The sequence below is a fragment of the Chrysochloris asiatica genome, unplaced genomic scaffold (genome assembly GCF_000296735.1).
Source record: "Chrysochloris asiatica unplaced genomic scaffold, ChrAsi1.0 scaffold00270, whole genome shotgun sequence".
Classification (NCBI taxonomy): Eukaryota; Metazoa; Chordata; class Mammalia; order Afrosoricida; family Chrysochloridae; genus Chrysochloris; species Chrysochloris asiatica.
The window spans coordinates 2,704,081-2,731,638 of NW_006408788.1; the positions used below are offsets into that span (position 1 = coordinate 2,704,081).

Genomic DNA, 27,558 nt, shown 5'->3' on the forward strand with positions numbered 1-27,558 from the left:
GGAGAATGGATCCATGTGCTACTGGGCTAAAAGTCACATTCGTCTTTCTCAGAACCACAGGTTAATGATTTTCTACACAGGGGACTCCTGGGGCAGCATGATAGGATCAGCACTGGAATGCGAACCACAAGGTGGGCTGTTCAACCCACCAGCTGCTCCTCAGAAACCCTATACAGGGTTTCTATGAGTCAGAATTGACTTGACAGCTCTTTACAACAACAAAACACAGGGGAGGCCTTTCCCTCTCTACGGTTTAATAATTTGAAATCCTATATACAGACAGGATTCCCAAGGAGCAGCCGATGAGTTTGAACTGCCAACCTTGTGGTTCAAACCGACCTTGTCTTCCAATGCTTATCCTACAGCGCTACACCAGGGGGAGAGAAAAAAATGTGGAACTAAATTCTAAATTCTAAAAAGATCAGACTTACTGGTCTTATAATTTGAAATTCAGAGAACAGTCATCAGTTCCTGTTCTAGTTTTACAGCTACATAGGAGGCAGAAGATTTCCTATATATATTTCTAGATAGCTAGCAAAGTGGCATGCATAGTGGTTAAGAATTAGGCTGCAAACCGCAAGGTCAGCAGTTCGAAACTACCAGCTGTTCCGCAGGAGAAAAATGAGGCTTTCTGCTCCTGTAAAGATTTACAACCTCGGAAACCCTATACAGGGTCGCTATGAGTCGGAACCGACTCCACGGCACATAACCACCACCACCCTGATGTGGTGCTGTGGGATAAGCAAGGTCAGTGGTTCAAACCTACCAGTCACTCCTCAGAACCCCTATACAGGATTGTGATGAGTCAGAACCAACTCAACAGCCCTTAAACAACAACAATACAACAATAACAAAGTTACAGTATAACAGGGCTCATTGTAGATTTTTGAAGTTGAGTTTTGAAAATCCTTTGGATCACCACAACATAAATCATAAAGTTAAATCAGTCTCTCCCCTACAGGAGCAAAGAAGAGTAAAGAAAATCAAATTCAAAGAAACAATGAGTCCAGGGGACTAAAGTGGGCGTGTAAGCCCAACTTCTAGAGCTCCCACTCACATGAGACTCTGAGCATTCTGATCTGGACACAATAGACAGAGATGTTGTTGTTAAGTGCCATCGAGTAGTTTCCGACTCATATCAACCTATATACAGACAGGACTTCCAAGGAGCAGCTGAACCACCGACCTTGTGGTTCAAACCGACCTTGTCTTCCATTGCTTATCCTGCAGCACTACACTAGGGGGAGAGAAAAAATGTGGAACTAAATTCTAAATTCTAAAAAGATCAGACTTACTGGTCTTACAAAGACTGGTGGAAATCTCGTAACTTTGGCCCTAGACATACTTCAGACGTAGAACTGAATCCATCCTGCGAAGGAGTCCCTTTTCAGACAAAAAGGAACAAAGATGGGCCTTTAAGTGTACAATAACACCAGGGAGGTAAAGCACTCCTCAAAATAAGCAACCATGTTGTTGTTGTTATGTGCCGTTGAGTCGATTCCGACCCATAGCGACCCTGTATAGGGTTTCCGAGGAGCAGCTGGTAAGCTTGAACTGCCAACCTTGCAGATACCAAAAGAACAGCATGTGCCCAAAAACAAAGTTCAGAAGGACGAATAGAATTGAGGGAAGAAATGGGAAAACCCAGGGAGGAACTAGGAAACGTGCTGTTACAATAAGGGGATACAAGTCATGTCAGGAAACAAAACGAATATACATTGCTGAATGGAAAACTAAACTGCTCTGTAAACTGTCACCCAAACCACAATTTTTAAAGAAAAGCAAGTAAAATATTATTAAAATCAACTATGTGGCCCTTCCAAGAAATTAAGCTCACATTTAAATAAGTATCAATTTACATATAATGCATACATAGAGTCTTTAAAAGGCTTACATTCTATTTCCTTGATAAAAATAGTTTCTAGTAAATTCTTGTTAAAAAGGCAGTCTCAAGCTTCCTTTATTTGATTTTTTTAAAAAATTTACTTCTTGTTGTTGTTATTGCTGTTAAGTGCCATCAAGTCTGGTCCGACTCAGCGACCCTGTCTAGGGTTTCCGAGGAGCTGCTGGTGGGTTTAACCGCCAATCTTGTAGTTCAAGCTGACCTTACAGTCCAGTGCAGTAGCCTGCAGTGCAACAGGGATGCCTAAATTTACTTAAATTTAGGCCAGTTGTTGTTTTACTTTACTTAAAGTTGGGCCAGTTCACCAGCAGGGACACAAAGAGGAGACATACTGCTGGGTGACTTTAGCAATCCTTACAGAAGCCATATAAGGAAAATCAGGTTCCAGCAAGCAGCTCTGACTCCTCTATCAGCTGGTGGCAGCGTCCTCTTTGCCTACTGAGAGAGCTCTCTCTGTGGTGAGTTCAGGCATCAGGAGGACCTAACAGAGATGCTGACCACAAAGGGAAGCAGGGGTAGAGAGGGAAGCGTACAGTCTTCCTACTTCAGTCATTGAAAAGACCAATATTGAACTAGAAGGCTACAAAGACTAACTTAAATGTCAAGTTCAGAAAACACCATATGCTGACATTCCCTACAAACACAGCTACATGAGACTTCTTCATTATCTAGGTGGGAGCTGCTCTTCCAATTAAACCCAACATCTCTTCCCACATACACACATTCATCAACACCAATAACCATGATTATTTCTTGTTTTCAACATGTTTTAACGTATCTCCCCTATCTGTACAAAACCATTTGTATGCCTGAAAATCTAATTTTAAAAGCTTTCAAAATGTGGATTCCCTGTCACACATTAGGTCAACAAGCAACCATTGCAGGTTTTTCGTAATGTTCACACTCCGCTCCTTTCAAAGAATGACTTCCTTTAACAGTCTATGGCATATTTAACAGGAAAAAACCTGGCCTCACAATCATTCATATTGTAGAGTTTGGAATTCTGGCACGAAGAGACATATTTCAATGGAAATATACCGTCTTTAAATGCTTTATAATAATATTTCCAGACCAATAAACACTACAAGTCAAGTGCAGACGCAGTATCAAAAAAGCTGGAGTTAAGGAACACCAACTTTACAAGAAAACCCTGCCAAGTTCATCTTTAAGAGGAAATACGGTAGCAATGCTTCCGTTCATAATGTAATTGAAACTTTCCACAAAGAAATAAGGTAGATCTCATCATCATCACATGAGCCAATAATAATGGTATAATTATAATGACATACACAAACCACTTAATGCTAACCAAATAAAACAAGCAACCACAGCCACTAGAAAACCAATTATATACTTCTTTAGGAAAGAAAGAAAAAAAGAAGAAGAAATTTTTCATCCATTAATCTAATGGTGAATAGATTCCAGGAAAGCATAGGAAACCGATCCAAAATACATTTAATAAAACATAAGGTTTACTTACAGCCTGTACAGCTTAGAAGTCCCAAGAAACAGCAACTCAGGAAACAGCTGAAGGTGATTTCTGTTTAAACGCCTTTTGAGAAAAACAAAAACAAGGCTTATGTTACAAAGCTCATCCCCAACAAGGACTCCGTGTAGTGTCATGCCTCATCCTGTATTTTAGGAAGGAATGAAATGACATTCAAGAGAATTCAAGCATTGCAAATCAAAAGATGGTTACACCTTTTGTTGCATGATGTTTAAAAGCAATTTTCCATTGTACTTACAATCAAATGATGATTACTAGGGACTAAATCTCTAAACTCAAAACCTATGTAACATCAGTCAACCAGAGTATTCACAAGGATAAAGTACTCTGTGACTCAGATCCTAGAATCTCTGCTAGAGGAATTCACTATCTAGCAAAAATACCCGCAAAACTGGTGCCATAATCCACGCACATAATCCAATAATCCATAATCCATCATCTAAGTGGCCTAAGTAGGCTGCCATGGCATTGTAGGGAGATGGGAACTTCCACGTTCTTACTTCCTCATTTGTTGCTGCTGTTAGCTGGCATGGAGTCAGTTCCGACTCACAGAGCCGCGGTACAGGGTTTCAGAGGTGGTAAATCGTTACAGGAGCAGAAAGCCTCATCTTTCTCCTGCATAGCTTTGAAATGCCAACCTTGTGGCTCACAGTCCAGTGCTTATCTCCCAGTGCCACCAGTGTTAGTGATAATTTAGTTACAGAAAATCAAACTAAAGTATGAGAAAGGGCCGACACAATTTCTCCTCATAGGCAAAATCAGAAGAAAACCCAAAAAAAGGTCCAATCCTATCCCAGAGTTCCCAACCTTAACTGAATTTAAGATTCCAGTTTATATACTGCTGTTGTTAAGTGCTGCCAAGTCGGTTCCAACTCATAATGACCCTGTATAGCGTTTCCAAGGAGCAGCTGGTGGGTTTGAACCGCCAACCTTGTGTTTCACAGTCCAGTGCTTATCCTATAGCACCCTCCAGAAGTCCTATATACTATTATTGTACTTGTTAAGTGCCGTCAGAGTATGTAAAAGAAATTTAAATAATATTTTTAATCTTTAACTAGTGTGGATAATGCACTAGACTGCAAGGTTGGTTTGAAGCATAAAAGGTCATTGGTTCAAACTCACAGCTGCTCCTCAGAAACCCTATACAGGGTCACTATGAGTCAGAACTGACGCGACAGCACTCAACAACAACAACAACAACAAAGATATGAGAAGGTTAAACTGTTTTCGAGAATAACCTGATGGCAAATCTAACACAATTTAAGCCCTGGTGTTTTATAACAAAATTCTTGTAGACTATGTAATTAGATATGGAATATGTGCTCATATTAAATTGTAGGCAAATTCTGTCCCTAATGTACCAACCTCATATGTCTTAGAGATCCAATTTCACATATCATTCAAAATACTATTTTCCCAAATTTAAATTAAGTGATAACAAGCTGAAGGAATTTGTAATCTTAAATGAATTACAGACTGCTATTTCCCGGTGACACTGTGGAAGAAACTCTCGGGCTGCTATCCTCAAGGTTGAAGGTTCAAACCTAACAGCAGCTCCGTGGGAGAAAGACGAGGCCATTGATTTACAGATTCATAAACGTTATTTAGGGCTGCTGAATCCGAACTGACTCAGTGGCAGTGGATTTGGTTTATGATACCTCCAGAAAGGACGTGTGGTGGTGCTGTGGTTAAAGCAATCCGTTGCTGCTTCCTTAAAAATAGCAGCCTACAGCATTTCTAAGGAGCTCTGGTAGCGTAATGGTTACGAATAGGGATGTGAACCACAAGATCAGCAGTTTGAATCTACCAGCTGTTCTGCAGGAGAAAGATGAGGCGTTCTACTACCATAAAGATTGACAGCTTCGGAAACCCTGTTCAGGGTCGCTATGAGTCGGAACCGACTCCACGGCACATAACAACAACAACAACAGCATTTCTACCCTGCCCTATGGGGTCCTGTAAATTGGAATTGGCTCCACAACAATGGATCGGGGTTTGGTGTAACTCCAGACAAAAGCAAGGAAGTTCTAGAAACTCATGCCCTACTGAAGAAAACTAAAGGCACTTCTTAAGTTTAAAGAGAAATATTAAGGGTGGCAGGAAAGGGAGGATTATCAGTCTTGACATACTTTTCAAGGGTCACTGTAGGATCAGCACTGGACTAGAACCACAAGGACGGCAGTTCAAACCCACCAGCTGCTCCTGGGAAACCCTATGAGTTTCTGAGTCCAAACAACAACAGGTAGAAGCAGAGTAAGACGTATTTAAACTCCAGAGGGCAGGCACATTACCCAGGAATGGAACTCCTGAGAAAGCAGATTCCAAGGAAGACTTTTTTAAGAACTGGTGATAACTGAGAAATACATGAGTCTCCTGGGAAACTCTTCACTCCTTACCCCACATATGGAGGCTAGGTAGTTTTCAGTTTTGTTTTTGTTTGTTTTGTTTTATTTTCTACATTCAGTGAGAATTTGGACACTGGATAATGCGTTGAACTGCAAGGTCAGTTTGAACCGCAAGGTTAGAGGTTCAAACCCACCAGCTGCTCCTCAGAAACCCTATACAAGGTCATCGCTGTGGATTAGAACTGGTGGGACGGCAACTAACAACACCATAATAATAATGCCAATTGTCATTTTTGTTAGAGAAATTCCTATTAAGAAACTGGCCATCTACAGAAACAACCGCCGCACTTAATAAGCTTTTAATAGTGAAAAAAAAGTGTGTCAAAACAATTGTTGTTGTTGTTATTAATTGCTGTTGAGTTGTTTCCGACTCACGGGGGCCCTGTATAGGGTTTTCAAGGCTTTTTAAATCTTTGTAGGAGCAGAAAGCCTCTTCTTTTTTCCTTGTGGAGGATGGTGGGCTTAAACCAAGGACCTTGTGGTTCACAGTCCAGTGTTTATAGTATGGAGTCTGACATACCTGCCAATACAACTAAAATATACATATTTAATATTCAGTATTAAACTGATTTTTATGAACAAAACACATATGTTAAATTTAAAAGTGAATTCAAAAGTTTCTATGTCTTCGTTTATTTTTCTCTGTTAAGTATGATTCTGAGGACACAGTGCTTCTGGGATCTACTATTAAACAACTTCTATAAAACTCCTGGGTCTATTTTTATTAGAAAAGGCGCTCTGGTAGTGTAGGAGTTACACATAGGGCTAACCTCAAGGACAGCAGTTCGAATCTACCAGCTGTTCCATGAGCGAAAGATGATGCTTTCTGCTCCTGTAAAGATTTACAGCCTCAGAAACCCTATACAGTGTTGCTATAAGTCAGAATCGACTCCACGACAGACCACCACCACCACCACAACTATATAAATTCTATAAAATTTAGCTTAATTATGACCTTGCTATATTTTGGGATCAAAGTTAAAAAGTAATAATTACAAATATTCACAATAGCAGTGAGAGTATTTTTAGGGGAGTGACCATTTTTGGATAGCATCCCATTGTCCAAGAGCCTATTCAGATTCCTAGGCAAGCTGAGATGACCTTTCATTATCTGATCCAAACAAATGATTCTCCCGCCTCAGGAGCTCCTTCATGTTCCTGGGCCTTGCAAAGGCAGTTCAAAGTGAATCCAAATGGTACTTCTCCCCTCCTCTGGGAAAAGTTCCCTGCTATCCCTACCTAGAGTCTCCTTGTGTGTCTCCATGGCGACCCCATTGGTACTAGATGAAAGAGTCCCTCATACTGTATTATATTTACTTGTTTACTGGTCTCTTTCCCACTCAGCTGCAAGCTCTTCAAATATAAGGATATTTTTGTCTTCCCTCCCTTCGTCCCTGACACCTACTAGGTTCTTAGAATGTTTAATGAATGGCTGACTAGTTCTTTTTGCATTTGGATATAATTCCACAAGGCCTTGGCATATGGATTTTATATTAAGTCTAGTGGTACAACAGCTAGTCAGCTGCTAGTCCAATGAGCTCTGGTAGCGTCGTGGTTACGAATTGGGCTACTAACCTCAAGGTCGGCAGTTCGAAACTACCAGCTGTTCTGTGGGAGAAAGATGAGGCTTTCTGCTCCCATAAAGATTTACAGCCTTGGAAACCCTGTGCAGAGTCCCTATGAGTCAAAACCGACTCCAACAGTACTTAACAACAACAACAGTCCAATGGCTGGCACTTCAAACTAACCCTGTAGTCTGAGTAAGAAAGATCTGGGCAGGCATTTCTACTGTCAAATGAGGTCGTTGTGAGTCAAAGTTGATGTAGTGATACTTAACAACAACTGTTTTCTGACACAACCCCCTGACTGGTGAATTGCATATTGCTATGATGCTGAACAGGTTTGTGGGGCTTTCAGATCAAGGACTGATACTATTTCAAAAATCAGACAATAAAAAGCCTGTGGTTCATAACGTCTCAATGTACCAAACAATTCTGGGAATAGCAGAGAGGCAGGCAGCATGGGGTTGTCATGGGTCAGGAGCTGACAACAACCCATCAACCAAAACCCATCACCAAACTTCTTAAACTAAAGTTACTGTTTTCTCTCTATCAAGCTCTCCCCCTCCAGCCCCCCACCCCCACATTCCAAACACCACTTGAAGCTGGAAGGAGCTCAATGCGCTTAAGCTTAATAGGTTACATAACAAAACCTGGGGTGTAGTTAATCTTACAGTCCAGAAACAGGGGACCCTAGGACCATCAAGGGAGAAGAGCACAAGTGGAATGTGAGACCCTATCCAGAGAAGCAGTGACACCAGAGATGGAGGCAGAGATGGGGACATGGAAAGAGGGAGCAGCTGAGGACTCTAGATTCATGGGGAGAGAGGGACTGAGAGCAGGCGGCCAGGAGGCAGACTTGCAGAATGTGCCCATTGGTAGTGTAAATTATTATAAATGCCTGAGTGTTTAAAAAAAAAAGTGCTAAAATGAATATAGAGAAATACTGTTAAGTGATGGTACGTGGAGGGAATTAGCGTAGTGGTTACGAATCGGGCTGTGAACCGCAAGGTCAGCAGTTCGAAACTACCAGCGGTTCCGCGGGAGAAAGATGAGACGTTCTGCTCCCGTAAAGATTTACAGCCTCGGAAACCCTGTTCAGGGTCGCTATGAGTCGGAACCGACTCCACGGCACTCAACAACAACAATGAAACAAAGTATATAATTTGTTGAAAGTAAAACTAATGATCTGCCCTGTAAATTTTCACTCAATTCACAATAAAAACTTCACACACAAAAAAGCTTAATATAGTTAAGTAATTGATAGTTTCCTCTACGGGTCAGAACTGACTTGACGACACTTAATAACAACAAGGAACTCTGATAGCAAAATGGGTTACAAATTCAAATCTACCTGTGATTTTTGGGGAGGAAAATGAGACATTCTGCTCCCATAATGATTTACAGCCTCAGAAACCCTAGACATGGTTAAAGTAGCTCTGGTAGCGTAGTGGTTATGAATCGGACTGCTAATCTCAAGGTTAGCAATTTGAAACTACCAGCTGTTACAAGGGAGAAAGATGAGGCTTTCTGCTCCCATAAATATTTACAGCCTCAGAAACCCTGTACAGGCATGGCACATAACAACAACAATGAATCAGAACTGACTCCACGGCACATAACCACCACCATCATTAACTTTCCAGTCAGTGGGTCTACGAGTAGTACAATTTCAGGTATTGGGAGAAAGGAGAGATTTTAGATTGTGTTCCGTGTCTTCTTTAGTACTATGATTTTCAGAGTCCAAGTGATCCTCAATTCATTCCACACGTACCAGCTAGCAATTACTGATCTCACTATGTGCTGGCACCATTTTGAGAAGGTTACATGGGTTATCTCCTTCATGCGTCATAGCAACTTTTCATAGGCCCTAACTACTGCTACCGCCATTTTGGACAGAGACAAACAAGTACACAGGCAGTAGACTTAGACTTGAACTCAGGTATTGTGGTTTCAAAACACACTCTCTAAACCAAATCTCTCACAGAGACCCCATATCTCATCATCCCTACACAAGAACTCAGAATAACGGAATGCCTCAGCATTCCTCCTCAGCCATCTTCTCCTTGGGGAAAAATAAGTCTTATCTACTCTAGCTACTGTTAAATGTTTATAAAAATAATCATCTAAAAATATAACAACAAACATTATGCTCAAAATAAACAAAACCTAAGCTTTAGGTTCAGATCACTGTTTCAAAGACTTAACATAAAAGACGTAAAGCTAAGCAAAACAAGAAAATACATATGAAATACTTTTCTCTAAATTCAAGTCGTTTATTATTATTTCAGGAAAAAATTATCAAATAGTCTTAATATGTCTAAATTAAACATGATACATTTCTGTTCTGAACACAAGACAAGGTGGTGTTCTCAAAGAACAGGGCAGCCCACTCGATAAGAGAATGTAAAACAGCACAGACAGTACAGCTAAGCACTAGTCTTTAAGAGTCCCGAAGTACTTTTGCTTCTGGGTTCTTCTAGTCACTTCTCTATCATTGCTAGGATTAAATAGACATATCACCAGCTGTTCCTTGGAAACCCTACACAGGGTCGCTATGGGTCGGAACCCACTCGACGTCACTTTAACAACAACAACATAAACATTTTAAAAGAGAAACAAATGTATTTTTCCCCAAAATAACCAGTAAAGAAAAAACATTTAAAAGCAGAGTCTTGTACAATGACCAGAAATGAATTTTGTAAATTTAACACCAATATTTTTTTCAACCAGAATTTCTTTTAAAGACCCCTAAGATGTGCAACAATCACTGCAAAGAACTGGAGGAAAAGTAGCATCATTTCTAAAGCTACAACACAATTTCTGAGCTGCTTGAAGACAACCATGTCATAGAGAATGATTTATGAGAGCCAACATAAATGAGCTCTATTAAGCAGAGCAGGTGGGTCAATTGCCCATTGTTTTGAGTGAGGATATTCAACTATGCTCCGGAGAGATAACAGAGATGCCCCAAAGGCACATCTGGCTCTTACATCATCACCCTCTGGATGGGTTTACCCACAAGACCTCAGAACCGAGTGAGAGTTATCTGGATGGTAAAACTCATGGTTTCAGAAAGGTGTGTTTGTTTCTAGACACCTTTTCTTAGCATAGAATTGAGATGGGATTCCAATAACTGCTTCCTTTGTATTTTGAAGCAGGAGTAACTACGTGACTTTTTTCTCCAGCTCCTTTCAGTGATTATTGATTGCACTTTTAAGTCATTCTGATTTTCTTACATGGTATTAAATTTAGGGATTGTATTTCTCCTCATATGCCAGAATCTATGCTTTTAAATGTTTTCCTTTGTTGGTTATTTTGGCAGTAAGTGTGCCCTTGAGAAGGGTGAGTGATCTTTCTGTGTTGCACAAAACACTGGCCTCTGAAATGCTGATTCTTAAAGCCTCAATTTGAAGGACTGGCTTAGCATTATTGACAAGCATTGTTTTAAATTACTATCTGCCAGCTGCTCCCAGGCCTCTTGTCTGCTGCTAGAGGCTGCAGTCACTTTTTTTTTTTCAAACTTCACCTTGATTCAGTTAATATTTTCAACTACTCCTCCACTCACAATGTAAAATTAAAACAATTTTCCCAAAGCCAGTGAAAAATGTAAACTTCGTATTTTCACGCCATTACAAATATAAGGTACATTTTTACAATGTATCTGTAATCAGCATTTAATAAATGTTGCGTTTGAACAAGGTCACGGTTCAAACCCATTAGCCGCTCTCAGAAACCCTATTCTGGGTTGCTATAGGTTGGAAAGGACTCAACAGCACTGGTAGTGTAGTGGTTACTAATCAGGCTACTAATCTCAGGGTCAGCAGTTCGAAACTACCAGCTGTTCCATGGGAGAAAGATGAGGCTTTCTGCTCTTGTAAAGATTTACAGCCTCAGAACAGGTCACTATGAGTTGGAACCAACTCCACGACACATAACAACAACAACATTACTCATAAGAAAACTACCCAGAGTGTATATGAGGGGGCTTACAAAGAGTTTGTAGAAAAATGGAAAAAAAGAATGGAATTTTTTCCACAAACTATGTGACGCTACTGAGTACAACTCATTCGCTCTCTCTTTTTACCTTCCTCTGGTTAAATTTCCACTTGTCTTTTAAGATTTGTTTTTATCTGTAAAGCAAATATTTTAATGTCTGCCTTGTGACAGGACAAAGTGGATCCAATAAAGTTTCTATTTCCAGAAAGGATCCCCAAGAAAAATTTATTCTTTTTATTTCTTGCTGGTAAGTCAAAATTCTTAATAAAAATGTTACTTCCTCTTCATTTCCCTAACATCTTGGTATTTCTCCATAGTCTGAGAGATTATAAGAAATATTCTGAAATAAAACATGCCAGAAGTTTTGCACCTCCCCCTCCCCACATGTCTTTTATTGATCATAGAAAATCAGAATATAAATGATAGTGAAATTTACGAATCGGGCTGCGAACCTTAAGGTCAGCGGTTCGAAACTACCAGCCGCTCCGCGGGAGAAAGATGAGGCGTTCTGCTCCCGTAAAGATTTACACCCTCAGAAACCCTGTACAGGGTCGCTATGGGTCGGAACCGACTCGACGGCACTTAGCAACAACAACAATGCACAAATGTCCATTTTATTATTTACACATTTTAGTAGTTCAGATAAGATTAAAATAATTCCCAGTCTCAGCTTTAAAAAAATTAAGTTGTTGTTGTTGTTAAGTACCGCGGAGTCAGTTCCGACTCATAGTGACCCTGCACAGGTTTTCCGACATGGTAAAATACGTAATAATGATATTTCTCTCTATGCTAAGTTACGTGGCGTAGTGATTACAAATCGGCCTGCAAACCGCAAGATCAGCAGTTCGAAACTACCAGCTGTTCCGCGGGAGAAAGATGAGGCTTTCTGCTCCCGTAAAGATTGACAGCCTCGGAAACCCTATACAGGGTCGCTGTGAGTCGGAACCGACTCCACGGCACATAACAACAACAAGTTATGTGATCAGCATTTTGTGAAGCCTTTTGCGGACATGCTAACTCACAGAGCACCACTGTGAGATACGATCACTTTCATGGTTTGAAAGAGGACGATATTGAAGTTTGGGAAGAATGAAGCCATTTGTCTGAGGGCTCTCAGTGGCAGAGTGAAAACTAGCATCAAAGACTGTCTGATTATCTTTCCTGGGTAATGTTTATGATTTCTAAAAAAGTAGGGGGTAACTTGTCTCTGGAGAGCAGAAGCAACAGTACAACCAATGAGTATCTATTACTGAATTGTTGCTATTGTTTGTAGGTGCCATTTAAGTCCATACCAAGAGCAAAAAGCCTCATTCTCTCACAGAGCAACTGATGGGCTTGAACTGCCAAAGTTATGGTTAGCATAGTGATTATCTTACAGAGGCACCAGCTACTACTGAATTAAATCTCACACACAAACATACAAATACTTGTTATAATCCAAACTCCAATACCTATGGGCATAATCCTATCTGGAAACAAGGTGCCTTATTAATGTACAGGAGTGAGGTGACTTTGTAGGATAAACACTGGATTGGGAACCTCAAAGTCATCAGCTCAAGCCCACCAACCACTCCGAGGCAGAAAGATGAGACTTTCTGCTCCCCCAAAGAGTTATAGCCTCAGAAACCCTACTATGCATGGAGGGTCGATATGAGTTGGAACCAATTCAATGGCACTTAAAAACAACACTTCTGGGTATTTGTTGTTGTTGTTATGTGCTGTCGAGTCGATTCCGACCCACAGTGACCCTGTATAGGGTTTCTGAGGAGCAGCTGGTGAGCTTGAAGCACCAATCTTGCAATTCAAATGGCTTTGCAGTCTGGCACATTAACCACCAGTGCCACACCAAGACACCATTATCTGTGTGTTGTTGTTGTGTATTGTTGTTGTTGAGTACTGTCAAGTCAGTTCCGACTCATAGTGAGCCTGCACAGGGTTTCCGAGGCTGTATATCTTTACAGGAGCAGAAAGCCTCATCTTTCTCCCAGCTGGTAGTTTCGAACTGCTGACCTTGATGTTAGCGGCCCGATTCATTAACCACTATGCTACCAGAGCTCCTTAAATCTAATTGCTCCTGAGTCAAACAGGAGGGAGCACATAGAGAGAAGACCTAGAAGCTATTTGACGAAGGTGAAGGCAGATGAAGCTACAAGCCCAAGAATTCCAAGGGTTGCAAGCTACTTGTTGTTGTTGTTAAGTGCCGTCGAGTCGGTTCCGACCCATAGCGACCCTGTACAAGGGTTTCTGAGGGTGTAAATCTTTACGAGAGTAGAAAGCCTCATCTTTCTCCCGCGGACCAGCTGGTAGTTTTGAACCGCTGACCTTAGGCTCGCAGCCCTATTTGTAACCACTACGCTACCAGAGCTACTAGAAGCTGCTAAAAAGAAAGAAGACCCTCCCTTTGAAACCAGTGTCTGAATTCAGACTTGTAGGCTCCTGAACTGTGAGAAAATAAACGAGCATTCTTTAAAGCCACCTGGTTGTGCTATTTCTATTACTGCACCAACCACACCAGTACAGTACCTGCCAACGTTCCATGAGACAACAAGCAACAGCTGAGCCAACTAGAGGGTGACCAGTTCTCTGGGTTCTCCCAGCATGCTCCAGGCCAAAGCCCCTATGAGCGGTCACGGTCTGTTTCAGAACCACTCAGTTACCCCCACACCCCCCAATCAGTCATCTGTTGAAATGTTCTTCTAAAGCGCTGCTCCCATCTTAATAATGCCCAATCAGCCCGATTGCGACTAACCTTTCCTTCTGAAATCATTCTCACTAATATTCTTTTCTAGACTGACAGATACAACTGGCTTTGAAAAAAAAAAAAAAAATTGAGGGTAATAAATATGAAGTCCACAGAAAGATAGGTTCTCATTCTACTTTAGTTGTGAAACTCAATCCCGAGGGCATAATTCAAAGAGAAAGGTGTCCAAAAATGAATGAAAGACAGAATGAAATGTAGAATATTTGACAATCAACGCTTCCACAAATACACTTTAACAGTGTACACTGAACGACTCATTTCAGGGGAGGTATAAAAGACAGCATCCAGCAAACACTGCCACAAAGGATGAGTCCCAAACAGATGTGGGAAAAATAAACAGCCTTGCAGTTTCAGCATTTATAAAACGGTCCACGGAGAGCAAACAGGCTTTCTCCTCACTGTTCAACTTCAAGGCCCATAAAAAAGCACTGCTTAAGAAACTCTCCCAGAGGGTCTCAATATTCAGCTAAAGAGAATTGTGCAAATGCATTAAAGTTTCAAGGAGCCCTGGTAGCGTCGTAGGTTACACATTAGGCTGCTAAACCACAAGGTCAGCAGTTTGAATCCACCAGCGGCTCTTCGGGAGAAAGATGAGGCTTTCTGCTCTCATAAAGATTTAGTCGCGGTTGGAACCAATTCGACAGCACCTAACAATAACAGACACCATCAGAAGTTATTTAATGTTATCTATAAATAAACGAGGAGTCCTGGTGTGGCGCTATGGATTAATGCGCCAGACTGCAAAGCCATTTGAACTGCAAGGTTGGCGGTTCAAGTTCACCAGCTGCTCCTTGGAAACCCTATACAGGCTCGCTAAAGGAGCTCTGGTAGTGTAGTGGTTACGAATTGGGCTGCAAACCACAAGGTCAGCAGTTCAAAACTACCAGCTGTTCCATGGGAGAAAGATGAGGCTTTCTGCTCCCGTGAAGATTTACAGCCTTGGAAACCCTGTACAGGGTCGCTATGAGTCGGAACTGACTCCATGGCACATAACAACAACATCACATATGCAGTGATCCACACTGATGGTTTACGTGTTTAGCGCATATGATCTGCAGAGTCAGCCTTTGCTAAAGAGTTTGATATTTTCTTTGAAGAGCCACACGTACAGTGATTTTCAAGTCAGGGGTAAAGATGCCAGCTGGGACCCGCATGCTTTTTCAGGGTAGTGAGACTTGCACAACACATTCTTGCTTTTAGACAAGGAAATGTTGTGTGTTGCCTCTAAAGTTGTAGGGAAGCCAGGAGAAGAGAAATGATCTACATACTTGAGGAACAGAAAGTAAGTGAAAGCACATTCCTTCAGACTTGCTCTACAATACACTCTTTACTGGCATTCATGTGTAGAAACCTACAACAGAAGTAATAGAAACCTTGGAGCACAGCAGATACTGCGTCTAGCACTGCCTTGGCCTGGTGTACTTACCAGGAGACTACGTTAGCACCACCTTAAAAATACCCTTCACATATGCTTACATAAGCTTAATGGTCAAATTTAGATGCCACCGTGTATGCATTTAGGTTCCTGGTTGGCACAAAAAGTTCCATACTTAACTACGAACTAAATGGTTGGGAGTTCAAATTCTCTCAAGAGCACTGCAGAAAAAAGGACTGGAAATCTACTTCCGGAATATTACAATCAGAGTCCTAGTGTGGCACTGGAGATTAAGCAGTGGACCACAAGGTCAGTTTGAACCATAAAGTCGGCAGTTCAAACACACCAGTGGCATCTCGGAAACCTACACAGGGTTGCTGTGAGTCGGAACAGACTCAATGGCACTTAACACCACCACCAATATTACATCCAAGAAAACTCTCCTATAGTCTTAGAGTGAATAACAAAATTGCCTAAAAGTGGCAATCCTAAAAAAATAAAAGGCAAACACTTACTCAGGCTCTTGCATCAGTGCAATCAAGCAGCTTTCAAAAGAAAAGCTGATTTATTTTACTACTGGGACCCTCAGGTAGCAGGCTGCTGTTAATTGCCATCAAGTCGGCTCTGACTCACAGCAACCCTGCATAGGGTTTCCAAGGAGTTGCTGGTGGGTTTGTATCACCAACCTTGTGGTTAGCAGTCCAGTGCTTCTCCACAGCGCCACATCAGAACTTCCTACCCACAGAAGTTCTGGACTCCAATGTAGCTAAAACTCTTTCCTTTTTTAATCAAAAAAGAAGTGATCACGTGTAACCCTCTAGGATAGGCACTAAACTGCTAACCCTCAAGGATTCAAATCCACAAGCTACTCCTCGGAAATCGTATTCAGGGTCCCTGTGAGTCGAAACTGACTTAACGGCATTTAACAACATCAACAGGACAGTATGGAAGTCCTGGTGTTGTGCTATATATAGGATAAGCACTGGACTACTAACCACAAGGTTGGTGGTTCAAATACATTAGTTGCTCCTTAGAAGCGCCATATACAGGGTTGCTATGAGTCAAAACAACATATATGCAATAAAGTCTACATGCAAAATTATTAATTCAAGATATTTCTTGGCTAGCTCACGTGGCTGTGTGCTTGAACCACTGACCTTGCAGTTCAAACCGACCTTTCAGTCCAGTGCATTATCCCACAGCACCACATCATATAATGTAGTTTATCTTCTAAATGAAAAAGTTCATTAACTTCATTAATGTCCGCCTTTTCTGTAGAATCTGCCCTTGGTTTTTCCTTAACTAACTTCCACTGCTGAACTGAATTAACTAATCACTTTACTATGTCAGCTTTCCACTGAATGTTTTATTAGTTTTCCATTGAACATTGCAATATACAAGTGGCACATTGTCAAGGCTTCGTTCCCATCCCAGATAAGCAGGTACGGCTGGCAATACAGAGCATCCTAGGAAATCTGCCATGGCACATGTTAGGTCTGGGAAGATAGTTGCAAACTGTCAAAACAGGAAGTAATGTGTGCGCACGGTACGTAGGCGTGATCAAAACTGATTTCTTTTGCAGTGATTCACAAGCACATTCTCATGATGACCATATCATCTGATGTTGTTTTCTATACAACAAGAGAGAAGGGAGGGGGAGGGAGAAATGAACAGGAATGAAGGGTTTGGGGGAGAATGAGAAGAGAGAAGGCAGGAAGAATTAGAGGGAGAGAGAGGAAGGCAGGGAGGAAAGCATGATGGAAGGAAGAAGGGAGGGAGGGGATAAAGAAAAGGCTGGTAGAAGAAAGAGAGAGACCTAAGAAGGCAAGAGGGGAAGAGAGGTGGATGGAAGGGAAGAAGAGATGGAAGGAGGGCAGATTAACTTTAACAACCATCGAAGGACATTTGGATTGAAAACGATATATTTTCATCCATTTTTTTTCACATGAAAAACAGTATCTTTTTTAAAAAAAGAAAACTATATATATACATAATATTCTAGAAGTCCTGGTGTGGCACTATGGGTTAATAACGCTGGACTGAAAAATCAGTTTGAAGTGCAAGGTCGGCATTTCAAGCTCACCAGCCGCTACTCGGGAATCCTGACTCGATGGCACTTAATAACAACAACATGATGCTCTAACTTCCTTATTTCTTGCTACAAATTCTATTTTCATGACTCTTGCAGGTGGAAAAGTCCAATATAGACTTATATAGAGAGAGGCACAGATTCTGATGTTTTGTTTTCAGATGTGTCTTTTTTTTTCTCTGTTGCTCGATACTGTCACGTGGGTTCCAACTCTTAACGAACCTATGCACAACTGAAAAACGCTGCGTCATCCTCACAATTGTTACAGGCTTGAGCCCTTAAGTTTAAGACTCAGTGAACGTAAAATGAGAGAAAACTTCCAACTTTGAAATATTCCACAAAAAGCCATTGAGGTTGTTTTGGTTTTATAACATTAAAATGAAAACTAACTTAGAAACATGTATTATTCAGGAACAAAATTAATGTCTTTATTTTTAATTTGCTCTTCACATAGGGAATGAAAATGAAATTACCCTAAGATCATATGAACGGCTTTTATAACATGAATCTGAATTTATAAACTCTCCCCTCATTCAGAGTTCAAATGAAAATGCCACACTTAAATTGCTAAAAGCCATGTAAAGTCACTTAAAAGTTAATATATTAATTAATTCCCCTCTTTCACACTTGAAGCTTTCAGAAAACTAAAGCAATTTTTTGAGGTGTTAATAGCACCAATGAAAATAAACATGTATAAAACATGCCATAGTCATTTGCTTATGGAATTGTCTGGGTTTTCTTTCTGTTTTTCTGTTTTATTTTTGTTTTCAACACAATACTGAGTTAAAAATTTAACTAATCTGTTTATAACAACTTGAATGTATTTTTAAGCCTTTGTATTTTCCCCCCAAAATTTCCTTGCCATTTAATACATGTTCTAAAAAATAAATATTTGAAAAGTATATCCACAAGTTTCCTAAGAAATGGTTTTGAATTCCAGGGTCCCAAGGAGATGAATTGGCTGTCAGTTAACAATGTGCTTCCATCAGATGGACTTGGCAGTTGTAAACAAAAGGAATTTTCTCAGCTTTTCCTCACAAATATGAAATATTTGCTCTAGGCCAACAGCTGGGGTGATTTAAAGAAGTCCTGCATATATATTAGTTTTCATTCAAAATTACAAAGCCTCCTCCCACTCTGAAACAGAGTAGTTTTTGGTCGAATGGAAGATTGTTCAGAGATGAAGCGACATTCTCAGGAGAAGTAACAATTCAAAGACCAAAGACTCTAGTCAAATCGCAAATCATAAGGCATTGGGGGTCACAACTGTTTTCAGGAAAAGTTCATTAACTCCAGATCAAGTTCCAATTGGACTCTTAAAAAAAGAGGCTCGAAAGGTAATGAGAAAATTGGTTTTGTCCTAATATTTCTGAGAACATTTAAAACTCTAATGAAGTCCAATGAAAAACTCCATGAAAAGCCATCAAAACTCCTTCAATGATTTGGAAACTGCTTAAAAATCAAAACAGCAGAAATCCCCTGTGATGAGTAAAAGTGACTTGTAAAAAAAGAACAAAAAACTAATGCTTAAATGATCATTTTAAATTACCTATAAACACTGGACTGGGAACCCTAAAGTTAGCAGTTCGAGCCTATCATCCACTCCCAGGGAGAAAGATGAGGCTTTCTGCTCCTGCAAAAGATATAAAAGCCTCGGAGACCCTATATAAGGACACTTTGAGTCAAAACCCATTCCACGGGCCTTAACAACAACAATCCATTTTACCAATCATTTAAATTATACTGATACTTTTTTGTTTTAAATAGATGGATGACAACACTCTCACAATGCAAACAGAAGCTCTGGTAGCATAGTCGTTACAAATCGGGCTGCGAACCTTAAGGTCAGCAGTTCGAAACTACCAGCGGTTCCACGGGAGAAAGATGAGGCTTTCTGCTCCCGTAAAGATTTACAGCCTCGAAAACCCTGTGTAGGGTCGCTATGAGTCGGAACTGACTCCATGGCACACAACAACAACAACAACAACAACAACAACATGGAAAACTATAAAGAGGTCAAACAAACTTAGAAACATATGTCAGAATTCTGGAGTATTTTCAAATATTAAGACATATAATGTTACTACACTTATATATGTGTAGCTATATTTATTATAAAGATAAGCTAACTGTTTATCTTTGTTTCACTCCCAAACTGGTTCAAAGCAGTGATATTGAAGTTTATATTTTAAGTTACACAACTATATTTCCTAGATTCTGTTATTTATGATAAAGGTTTTAAAGTATACATTCTTTGTTTAATTTACTCACAATAATAAAATTGTTGTTTATACATTATATTTGCAAACATTTTATGAGGTTTGATTTTTCCATTTTAATTATTCAGAATTAACATTTGCCCTTGAGCCCAGTGAACCTGAGTATGTCCCATGCCTAAAATAAACATCATTTTAGGTTTTACATAAAGTGACTGCTAAAGCAGATAGAGACACTTATTAAAATAATGAGAGCTATTTTAATGAAGGTTTTACTTCCCCTGGAAAAGCAAACCTACCAAAATTGAACGATCAAACTGTAAAAGAGCAAGGAATAACTCATAATTTAAATGAGAAAGCCTATCATTTATTCTATTTCAGGGAGAGGTTTAAAAAATATTTTCATTATTTGCATAACATAATGCTCCACACTAACACATAAAAATTCTTGTAAGACTTTGTATCTGAAAAAAAAAAAAAAAATTGACTTCTGACATTTTCATGGAAATTTTTGGAAAAAGATTTAATGTTAAAATAACTAGGCATGTGCATCAAATATTTTGGCTTTGTTGGTTTGTAAAAGATAAGAAGTCAAAGGGAAGTCAGAGGGAGGAAGCAGGGTTAACTGCTGTTGCAAGGAGGGGCCTGTAATCATTGAGATGAAGCAAAATGTAGGATATGATTGGTTGAGGGTAAAGCTGATGAGCTTGTCTGCTAACCTTCACTCAATTCACAGTAAAATGTTCAAACTTAATAGTAATAAAATGGCCAGGCTATGGTGACACAATTTTGACTTCAATTTCTACTAATTTTTTGCATTGTTTTCCCAGCAAAAAGATTTCAAAAGTCACAATGCAATACTGAAATAAAACTGTGAATAGAAGCGATAAACAAAGTTCATCCTAAATGTTAAATATGAAGAGGGAAATCTTTTAATAGGAAGAATTTAAAACATTGTTTCCAGTATCACTAAGGACACACAAAGCAATAAATAGTATGACAATGAAAACTACTATTAGGGAGATTTTATCTTTTCCACAATGCAAAGAAAACATAGCACCCTTCTTCCTACATGAAGAAATGAAACAAATGAGTTGAACAGTAAGAAAATGATGTACAAGTACCAATGCAGTGGTTCCTGAGGAAGTAAACACTTCTGAAAGGAACTCAGTATTTGAGGTTTAATGCACATTAGTACTATTTATACAGAAGCTGTACTTTTTGTACATTTTTTCTGAAACCCATTTATTCAGCCTTTTTCTTTTATAAACTTTCTAAAGCTAGAATATGAAATTGAAGACAGGGTTCCTTGAAATTCAAGTATTTTTAAAAACACAGTTCTGTTGTCATATGCTTGAAACTGAAAATACTTACAGTCTCTCCAGTTCTTTAAGATCCTGGAATGCTCCTCTTTCTATGGTGCTAATCTTATTCTCCATGAGCTGCCTGAAATGAAAAATATAACATGAGACGGCAAGTCATCAGGAAGCATCTAAATAATTTTCTGTGCAGCAACTGAAAACATAGGCCCTCCTTCCTTTTATAGTGTCCAAATATGGCTCTAGTTTGAGATCCAATGGCCAATTTAATGTTCATACATTTCAGAGAGCTCAAGGAGGGGGATATAACTTGCAAACACATCACAAAATCTTCATGGAAAATGCTGAGGCAGTTTCTCAGGAATTGCACTAGCCAAAATCTGAACCTGAAACTATAAGCCTATTTTTAAGAGTAATCCATGAAACTACAGTCTCGATGACTGTTTTGTGGCCACCTGACTTTTAACTGAGTTCCTAACTAAAAGAATTCTTATACACAGGCTTCTACTTTGACCTTATGGAGGCACATCAGCAACTAGAAGAATTTCTAATTGCCAATATGTGTCTCACAACAAGAACCCAGAGAAATCTGTGGTTAACAGTATACAACCATTGTGATGTAAATATTGACAATCTCTTGGGTAACACTTTTACACAGCATTTGATTTCAACTGATGGTTGACTCACTGTTAATTCAATCCACTAATTAGAGAAAAAAACACACTGCAAGGATTTTAGAAAAACTACAAAAGTTTTTGGTTTTGTTTTTTTTAAATGTAACACTTTAAAATTTATGCCCAATGTATTTTTAGAAGTAAACATTCTTCCACAAAAACTCTGCTGATGAGCTGAACTGTAGAGTTTAAAGTTAGGAATTATGTCTTATTGCTCTCTCCAGAAAAGAATGAACTAATATTATTATATTAGTAATAATAAAATACAGACCCACTTGAATTTTTATATTTAATCTAAAACCTTAAAAGAATATCAAATATCTCCAATGACTTATTAATATTACAAAAGCAGTTATTTTATATTTTTATATGCACTGAGCACTTAGGGTATGGCATAACAAACATTTAAAGTCATTTCTATGTCATATACCCAACTTTAAAATAAAAGCCTAACTTTTTATTAAAATTTGTAGTATATACTAATAAAGAAAAGAAAGCAAGATTGTTTGTGTCTTGTCTTATCTTTCTCAGTTTTAAAAGATGCAACAAAAACGAATTCAAAAAAGTACAATCTTAAAAACAAAACAAAAATCCTTCCAAACACAGAAAATCACACTTACAGAACTCTTAGATGTCTAAGACCAGCAAAGTCTGTCTTAGTAATCCTTGTGATATTATTTCCATTCAAATCCCTGCAAAAACAAGTAAGACAATGAACATTCAATTTTATTTTTATCCATTTTGGGTTATACAAAATAAAAGCTAAGAACCCAAAGTTTTTTTAGTTCTTAAAGCAGTTTTCAAAATATGGGAGGGTGAAGGGAGTGGCTCTGGAAAGAAATATCCGAAAAATGATTCTTAAGAAGTCTTAAATTGCTGGCATATGACAAGATATTACCACCCAAAGTTCTCTTCTGTTGTGCATGTGGTGTGTGTGTATATGAAGCACTTTCAATTTTTGCTTTTCTAAGTGTAATGATTACACTCACAGGTGTTCTTTAAAAGAGAGCACTCTTATTTTGATATTGTTGTTTTGTACACTTCCCACAAGTTTCCTTCACAAAGTCTAAATAATAATTTACTATACTTGATGATTCAGAAGGATATAAAAAAGACAGAATGAAATTAGGACAATCCTTCTTAGGTAGCAGGGAAACTAAACTTTCTAAGGCAAAGAAAAAATTTAACATGCCATCAAAAGAACTGCATTTCAAAGACTTGCATTAGTAGGTGCTGACCTTCCAACAATTGTTTGTAGAAAAACTAAACTTCATTTGCAGCTCAGTAACACTCAGAACCCATCTTAACAACAACCACCACCCTTGGTGGCTCAGTGGTTAAGCGCTTGGCTTCTAAAGGAAAGGTCGGAAGTGCAAACTCAACAGAGCGTGGCAGTCTGCTTCCGTAAGGGCCTCTGCGTTGGAGACCTACGGAGCAGTTCGATTCTGTCCTACCGGCCCACTGAGTTGGAATCCCTGGAAGGTGGTGGGTTGGGTAAAAGTCTGAACTTGCCCTGGTTCCAATCTTTTCAAGCAAAACCAAGTTTTATTGTGACCAATAAGCTGTAGTTTACTGTCCTAATTTTACGTTTGACTTTAAAACAGCACGTTTGCAACTGTATTGTAAATTGTTTCCTTTTTTCGATGATAGAATTTTTCAGGCAGCGCTGAATAAAGTAGTTTGGAAACGGTAGATTCATCCCAGGAATATTTCTGAAACGCAATTGCTTTTTTTCCCCTGAGGTCAGTCCTTTTTTGTTGCGTAAGACGTGTTAGTGTTTAAACTGTTTTGAATAGCATGAAATGACAAGTTCTGAAAAATAATTCTGCAGTACTTTTCTCTGCCCTACTCCCTGTCTCGCTTTTCCAAGCCGAATGAATTATCAGATCAAGTTGTTCTAGAGTCATTGGGATCTTTATCGGCTATTTGATATAACATGAATTTCACCCCCAGCTTAATGGGGTGGATTACATTTTGACCAGACACCCAGGAGTTGGACCCCAACTTGCTCTGCACTTTGGGTCTGGGAAAGAGGGAGGGAAAAGAGTGGGGGTGGCCCAGTATGTATTGGGGGTGGGGTGGTTAGCAGTCGCTATTTACAAAGAAAGAAGCTCAACTAGGCCTTTAAAGATTTGTTGGAGGCCAGGAGTTGGGGATGAATTGCGAGAGCAACTCAAGGCACCCTGGGCCGCGCAGGTGGAGACGTGTAGGGCAGAGCTAGTTCTCTGCCCCATGTCCAGGCAAAGAGGCCCTGGGAGCGGAGCCTGAGCGCAGTAGCCCGCGGTACCTAAGCCCTGTGACCTCCCGGCCCAAGCCCAAGTGCTCGAGCTGAGCGCGCCGAGGGCGCTGGGGCGGCGGGAGTCCGCGTTCACAAAGAGAATGGCCTCCATGCTCCACTTCTCTAACTCCGGGAGCTCCCACACGGAGCGCGTGGGCCGTCACCGCTCGAGCTGCGTTTACTTCTTCATTAGAGCCTTGCAGAGGTAGGGAGGCAGGGAGGCGGGGATGTCTGCGGGCAGCCGAGCGCAGAGAGGAGAGAGAGCTGTTGCCACGTGAAGCGGCTCAGACCCTGCCAGAAAGGTGGACGCGGACACAGGAAGGGCTGGAGTGGGCAGCTGAAGGCCTCCGGGTGCCTGACGCAAGCAGCCCCGACTTGGTTGGTACCCATTGGAAAAGCAATTCCAACTTCGCCTGGACCAAGGTGCCTGGTCCCCTCCCTCATAGGATCCTTCTTGGGCAGATCCCGTGAGGCCACCGCCAACTCCTCCCGGAGGTGGCGGTAAGAGTGGCAGGGGGCACTGACGGTCACCGAGCGGACTGCCGCCGTCCAGGGGCGCCCTTCCCTTCATGGCCTGTACGAAGCGCCCTCGGGCGAACCAGGCCACCCCACGACCTCGCCCAAGAGGGAGCGATACAAAGCCCGGAAGAAGAGGTTTCGCTCTTTGGAGTCCTCGCGCAAGAGACGGGAGTTGGCACTGAAACAAACCGGAGTGTCCACAACTGCAAGATGACTTGATTTAGGTGACTTGATTTATCCGGGCACACAGTCGAGTCACCTTCGCCCCAGGCACCCAAAATCACTAGCCCCTCAGCTTTCCAGACAGAGGAAAGTCTCCCGCTGGTAGTGGGACTAGAATGGGATGAAGGGACCTAGTGCCCAGTGCGTCTGTTAATGGGCCCGCCCCTCCTGGAACAGCGCCCCCTCCCTGGGTGGTACGCACCCGTGTCCTTCACCATCCAGAAGAGCCCAACCCCAGGATGCGCGGGCAGGAAGGCTGCCTCATGCACGGGTCTTTACGCTACTTGGTCCCTCCAGAAGCAGGGGGTACAAGACTCTTGATGTTGGAGGTGGTAGTAAAGAGCTTATACTCACAGCCTCTCGGTGTTGCGAGGGATATTCCTGGGCACACTGCGCAGCGCTAGTCCGTGACAGTCCACGGTGCTGCCCGAGCAAGAGCACTGCGCCGGACACGCCTGCGGCGCCACCTCATTCAGGACCACCAGCAGTACCCCCAGCGACAGGGACAGCGTTTGCCAGCCAACGCCGCGCATCTTCCCCCGCCGCCTTAGAGATAGCGGGTGCCCGCGGTTTTTCTTGAGGTCGCTGCTCTGCTCGTAGGAAGCGCGCAGTGCTCAAGGCCCAGTGGCCCGGCTTCGGGTTAGCAGTCCAGAATACCCGGTGGAAATGTGCAAAAATAATGAAGAAATGACACTAATATTTACGGCAGCCGAACACGCGCAGGCAAACGCTTTCCTCCTTCCTCTCCAATCTCCTCCTCCAGCTGAGTAGGCGCTCCTTGGTCAACTTTAGGTCCTGATCAATCTTCCGGTCCAAGGGTGCAAGGAGACCCCGAGAGCAGTAGGAAGGGATCTCTCGTCGTCTGTCTGCTAATGATGTCTTTGGCGGTAAAAATGAGCCAGGGCTCCCAAAGGCCAAGCAGATGCAGGGGTCGGTAGCGTGGAGGGGTGAGCGAGTACTCTAATCCTCCGCACTCCTTCTTCAAATCTGATTGCACACGGGAGGGGACGAAGCAGAATACGGGTCTCAGTTGGAATGGTGGTCCCAATCAAAGTGGGCTCCCAGAAGCTAAAAGGCGCAGAAGCCCTGCGGGCAGGAGGCAGAGCGTGCCAGAGGACTGAGCATAGCGCACGGGGGCGCACGGGGCAGGCGCACAGCCTGGGGGGCGCAGGGCGGCTCTGCGTGGTGCCAGGCGCAGCTCACGCGCTTTTTGCCTGGTTCCTTGCAACCCCGACTGGTCCTTGCCTACTCCTAGTAGCCGAGAGTGGTTAGCAAACACACATATACTTCGCTGAAGGATGGCTCTGCAATCCCGCCTCCCGCCTGGCGTCCTTGGCGACGCTCCGCACTAGGGCCTGCCCCCAGGTCACCGAGAAAAGACAAAAGGGCAGTACGGCCGCCGCAGCTGGCAGGAATATCCACTAGTCAGGACCCCAAAAGAAAATCCAAGAGGCCAAGTTGAGGACGGGATCTCCTGTGGGGACGAGTGGGGATAAGATTTGCAGGCAGGCAAGCAAGCCGATAAGAGTGAAAAGGCCAAGGTGAGGGTGTTCTTGCCCGGGTGTCGAGGAGGAAGACACGGTGGTAGGCGGACCGCTGGGATCCGTTACTCCCTGATTGAGCCCAGGCGGCAGCTGAATGGCAGTCGTGTGTGCGCGCTTGTGTCAGCCACTCTGGTCTCCCGGATACGCCAGAGCTCCGCAGCAGACACCTGATGGCAAAGGTGGAAGCAACCAGCGCAGGCCTCCTGAGCGGGCGCAGCTCCTCGGCAGCCACCCACAAGTGGGTTATCCTTCTGAAAGTGCAGGAACTTTTCCCAGGCTTTAGACCTCGTCCTCCAGCGCGGGCGGGCTCCACCGACGTCGCGACGCCGCAGCCCAGCTCCTGGCGGTGCACCTGACTCGGTGGCAGTAGTCCTGATCCGCCTTACTCCTTCCAGCCCCTTCCCCTCCCCCGGCTGCCTTCCTCGCCTCCTGGTCCACGGAGCGGGTCGGGGAGAGGGTAGGCGGCGACAGGGAACGGGGACTCTGTGGCTCTGCCGACTCCGGAGTCCCTGGCAAGTGTCTAAACAATAGGACGGACGCAGCAGCCCTAGTCTCTCTCAGCTGCGAGAAGGTGGGTTGTTGTTGCAAGTGGAGTTTTCGGCTCCGCCTGCCTGGCGCTACGCGCAGCAGAACAAAAACCCGGCCCGCGCCTCTAGAGCTGGCCGCGGGCCCCGGACGCCCCCCTTTCTGCTCAGCACGCCCACCGGGCCCGGCAAGCTTGGCCGCTCCAGCCCGCGCCTGTGAGCCACGGCGCTCCCATCCCACTGCCACCGCCGCCGCCTTTTCTAACCACCGTCTGCGGCAGCTACTGCCGCCGCCAGCCTCCGACGTCTGAGCGCCTCCCAAATAAATAACCCGAAGTCAGAAGTTAAACCGAAGCGGCCCTTATATACCCGCCCGAGCCCCCACCCCTTCGGCACCGCCCCGTGCGCCCAGCACCGCCCACTGGCTGCGCGCTGGGACCCCGCACCTCGCCTGGGAGAGGTGAGGCAGCGGCTGCCTAAGCTAGGCGGCAGCGGGCGTGGACGGGCCCTTCGGCTACCTCGCACCCAGGCTCCCACGCCCGGCAAAGTTGCGGGAGGAAGGAGGTTCCCCCTGGACCCCCGTCCCCAGAGGTGACCCGGTCTCGGGGATGGTCGTTAGCAACCAGTACTGGGGAGGTGGGGGCGGGGAGGGTGGCTTTGAACA

At 42.5% G+C, this 27,558-nt stretch overlaps 1 protein-coding gene across 4 annotated transcripts in view; it reads right to left on the bottom strand.

The window, feature by feature from the left end:
• The window catches only part of SLIT2 (slit homolog 2 (Drosophila)), a 540,750-nt gene extending 514,814 nt beyond the window's left edge, over window positions 1-25,936 (bottom strand). For 2 of the 4 annotated variants that reach the window (XM_006874345.1, XM_006874346.1), the window contains exons 1-4: window positions 25,181-25,631; window positions 22,428-22,499; window positions 21,189-21,260; window positions 3,384-3,455 (exon numbers count right to left, since the gene is read on the bottom strand). In XM_006874345.1, the coding sequence (XP_006874407.1) occupies window positions 3,384-3,455; window positions 21,189-21,260; window positions 22,428-22,499; window positions 25,181-25,359 (395 nt within the window). In that variant the 5' untranslated portion in view covers window positions 25,360-25,631. Of the gene's footprint in view, window positions 1-3,383; window positions 3,456-21,188; window positions 21,261-22,427; window positions 22,500-25,180 lie in introns of all 4 variants that reach the window. The other 2 variants (XM_006874347.1, XM_006874344.1) reach the window with 2 other exon arrangements.
• Between the last annotated feature and the right edge of the window lie 1,622 nt (window positions 25,937-27,558).